We start from the raw sequence: 1,601 nt of genomic DNA, 5'->3' as shown, positions 1-1,601 counted from the left end.
ATGATGTCACGGGTTCGGGGCACGCAGCGCTGGGATGAAATGTCTTTAATGGAGGGAAGAGGAGCCCCCATGATCCTCTCTGCTGTTATTGGGAAGCAGATTTTTCCTGTTTTTATTTATTTCTATATCAAAAGGAAAATGGTTGTCTCTGATCTACGCAGACGGCTCGTACAGCTGATGAGTCTCCCTGACTCCCTGAGTACTGTCTTAAAGGCAGCTGCATCGTCCTGAAAGCTCTGCGTTCAGCAGAGAGCAGTTTTCTCATCTCTGATGTATAAACCATGCAAAGCCTCCCATGATTCTGCTCTGGATCACAAAGCAGGATAGAAACATGATTTCAGTCGCGTCTCTGTGACGCTGCTACCCTGAAATAATGACCTGATTATGGAACAGTTTCAATCACTTATCCACCGTATAAAACCTGCACCTCTGCTTAGAGGTTTGCTGTCTGGATTCAAAAGTTCATACGTTATTTCATAAAGTAATGATACTAAAAAAGTTACTTTTCACATTTGAATGCAGATTTACATGACTGTTATTCCACTGCCATTGGTCAGCATTAACAATTATTATTAAATAATTAAGTTCCATTAGAAAAATGAGTGTAATTACTTTAATCAGTATAAATGTTGTTTGTGTTACAGGGAAGCTGACGCTGAAGATTCCATGGAAGAACCTGTACAACGAGGCGGTGGTGGCCACGCTGGAGGGGCTCTACCTGCTGGTGGTTCCTGGAGCCAGTAAGTCTGAGCGGTCCGGTCCGGTCCGGTCCGGTCCGGTCCGGTCCCAGCGGTTCTGAGAAACAAATATCAGCCAGAAGCGTCTGTTCAGACGGACACTGCAGCTGCAGGAAGCCTGCGTGTTCTTGTTTCCCCTGCAGCGTGGGGGCAGGGTTTTAGAAAAGGTTCTACACTGTAGGGACGTACAGGTACATACGGGGACGTTCACCTGCTCCCCACGTGGTGAACTTCTCTTCTTTGGGTTGAGCTCAGGTTTAGGACTAGGGTGTGAATTCAGTTTAGGCCAGGCTTAGGTACATGATGCTAATGGTAAGGGTTAAGGTAGGTCGCCATATTTCATGGTGTGTGTGTTTGTTCCAGCTCAGGCTCAGCTGAAGTCGCCTCCGTTTAACGGTAAGCTGCATCGTTTGGAGGTGGAAGTTGATCTGTTTTCTGAAGGGAAACATGCCGGTGCTTCAAAATAAAAGTAGGGCAGCTTTTATTTTGAAGGCTGCCATCCTGTTACTGAGGTCGGTGTTCCTGATTCCTGGTCTGTCGGTGGGTGTTCGAGGTCCGCTCCGTTTTCTACAGTTTTCTGTCCAGTTTTTCTCCAGAGCCTGAAACCGTTTGGAGAGAAATTGGTTCCATTATCGCTGAAAATGAAAATGTTTTGGAAATGGAAATTTTGGGGGAAAAAAAAGTTTTAAAGGTAACTTTATTATATTTAAAAAAAATATAATCATGTTTTTTTTTTATTGTATTTCATTTTTTGTCTTTTAAAGGTATTGTGGAGAATTTTTGAAAATACTTGCCCTCTCCGGAAAAAAATACACATCCATAACAGTTTACCTGACGGTCCGCCCTGACCTCTGACCCCTCCAT

The 1,601-nt window shown here is 44.2% G+C and overlaps 1 protein-coding gene across 1 annotated transcript in view; it reads left to right on the top strand.

The window, feature by feature from the left end:
* LOC107096255 (vacuolar protein sorting-associated protein 13C-like) overlaps window positions 1-1,601 on the top strand; it is a gene marked incomplete at its 3' end in the record, with an annotated part of 22,319 nt that overhangs the window by 7,628 nt on the left and 13,090 nt on the right. Inside the window, exon 4 of the mRNA XM_015392836.1 lies at window positions 645-740. Coding sequence (XP_015248322.1) covers window positions 645-740 — 96 coding nt within the window. The remainder of the gene's footprint in view (window positions 1-644; window positions 741-1,601) is intronic.

The sequence above is a fragment of the Cyprinodon variegatus genome, unplaced genomic scaffold (genome assembly GCF_000732505.1).
Source record: "Cyprinodon variegatus isolate N-32 unplaced genomic scaffold, C_variegatus-1.0 Scaffold609, whole genome shotgun sequence".
Lineage (NCBI taxonomy): Eukaryota > Metazoa > Chordata > Actinopteri > Cyprinodontiformes > Cyprinodontidae > Cyprinodon > Cyprinodon variegatus.
This window is presented reverse-complemented; position numbering and strand designations above follow the sequence as displayed.